The 886-nt window shown below is 62.8% G+C and overlaps 1 protein-coding gene across 1 annotated transcript in view; it reads left to right on the top strand.

The window, feature by feature from the left end:
* Window positions 1-299, top strand: part of BRF2 (BRF2, RNA polymerase III transcription initiation factor 50 kDa subunit) — a gene marked incomplete at its 5' end in the record, with an annotated part of 5,586 nt that extends 5,287 nt beyond the window's left edge. The window contains 1 exon segment of the mRNA XM_009698404.1: window positions 4-299. Within this exon segment, the coding sequence (XP_009696706.1) occupies window positions 4-299 (296 nt within the window).
* Window positions 300-886: the final 587 nt, after the last annotated feature.

Raw genomic sequence — 886 nt, 5'->3', positions numbered from 1 at the left:
CAGCCGATGAAGACCTGCAAGCCATCCTCCGGCGCCAGCCCGGAGTGGACGTATGCCTGCATGGGCAATGCGTTCCTGTAGGATGGGCAGCACGAGAACCAGGAGTTAAGGACATCCCGGCGCTGGACGCAGTGGTGGATGAAGATGAAGAGTCCCAGTGCCACGGCGGTGACACCATAGAGGCAGCGACGATGTTCAGGTACCAGCGCTGGGACACGGCCATGGCGCCGAATGTCCACAGGGCAACGTACAAGGCGTGGGTGGTCACCAGCGCCCAGAATTGCACCTGCAGAGAGTAGACCCCGTCCGCCTCGGGGCAGGGTGGCCCTGAGTTCAGCGTGACCGAGATGGACCCGGAGGCCGTCAGGAGGGTTCCCCCAGCCGCGGCGGTGGCTCCAGCGGCTCAGGGACATCTTTCCGGCGTGACGGTCGGCACTGGAGGCTGAGCCCGGCGCAGAGGAAGTAAATCCAGGTGACGAGCAAGATGAAAGCCACGGGGACGTAGAAAGCCCCCAGGCTGGGACGCCACACCAGCCAGCAGCTGTACGGGAGGAAAGGGGCTTTGATATAAGCAGACCCGGGTGCCTGCACCGCCGGCACCCACGTGTCGTGGTACTGTGATGCTCAGCACCCCTGCCCCGACGGCATGGGCTGTGCAGAGTTGTGCTGGCTGCCTGGCTGGGTTTTTTCCCGAATATGGCTAGCTCTTGGGAAAAAAAATCTCACTGGCTTTTCCCAAGCTTGCCTGGATTCCTGGTGCTTGCCAGTTCCCCCGCCCTGGTGGAGAGAGGCCACCCATTTGTGGGGGGGGAAGGCATGGTTGAGCAGGGACACTTACTAGGGGTTGTTGTCGTGGTAGGTGTGGGTGTTGGCGGGTGGCGGGGTC

The sequence above is a fragment of the Cariama cristata genome, unplaced genomic scaffold (assembly GCF_000690535.1).
Source record: "Cariama cristata isolate BGI_N322 unplaced genomic scaffold, ASM69053v1 scaffold28270, whole genome shotgun sequence".
Taxonomy (NCBI): domain Eukaryota; kingdom Metazoa; phylum Chordata; class Aves; order Cariamiformes; family Cariamidae; genus Cariama; species Cariama cristata.
Note: the sequence above shows the minus strand (reverse complement) of the source record. Positions and strands in the feature narration are given on the sequence as shown.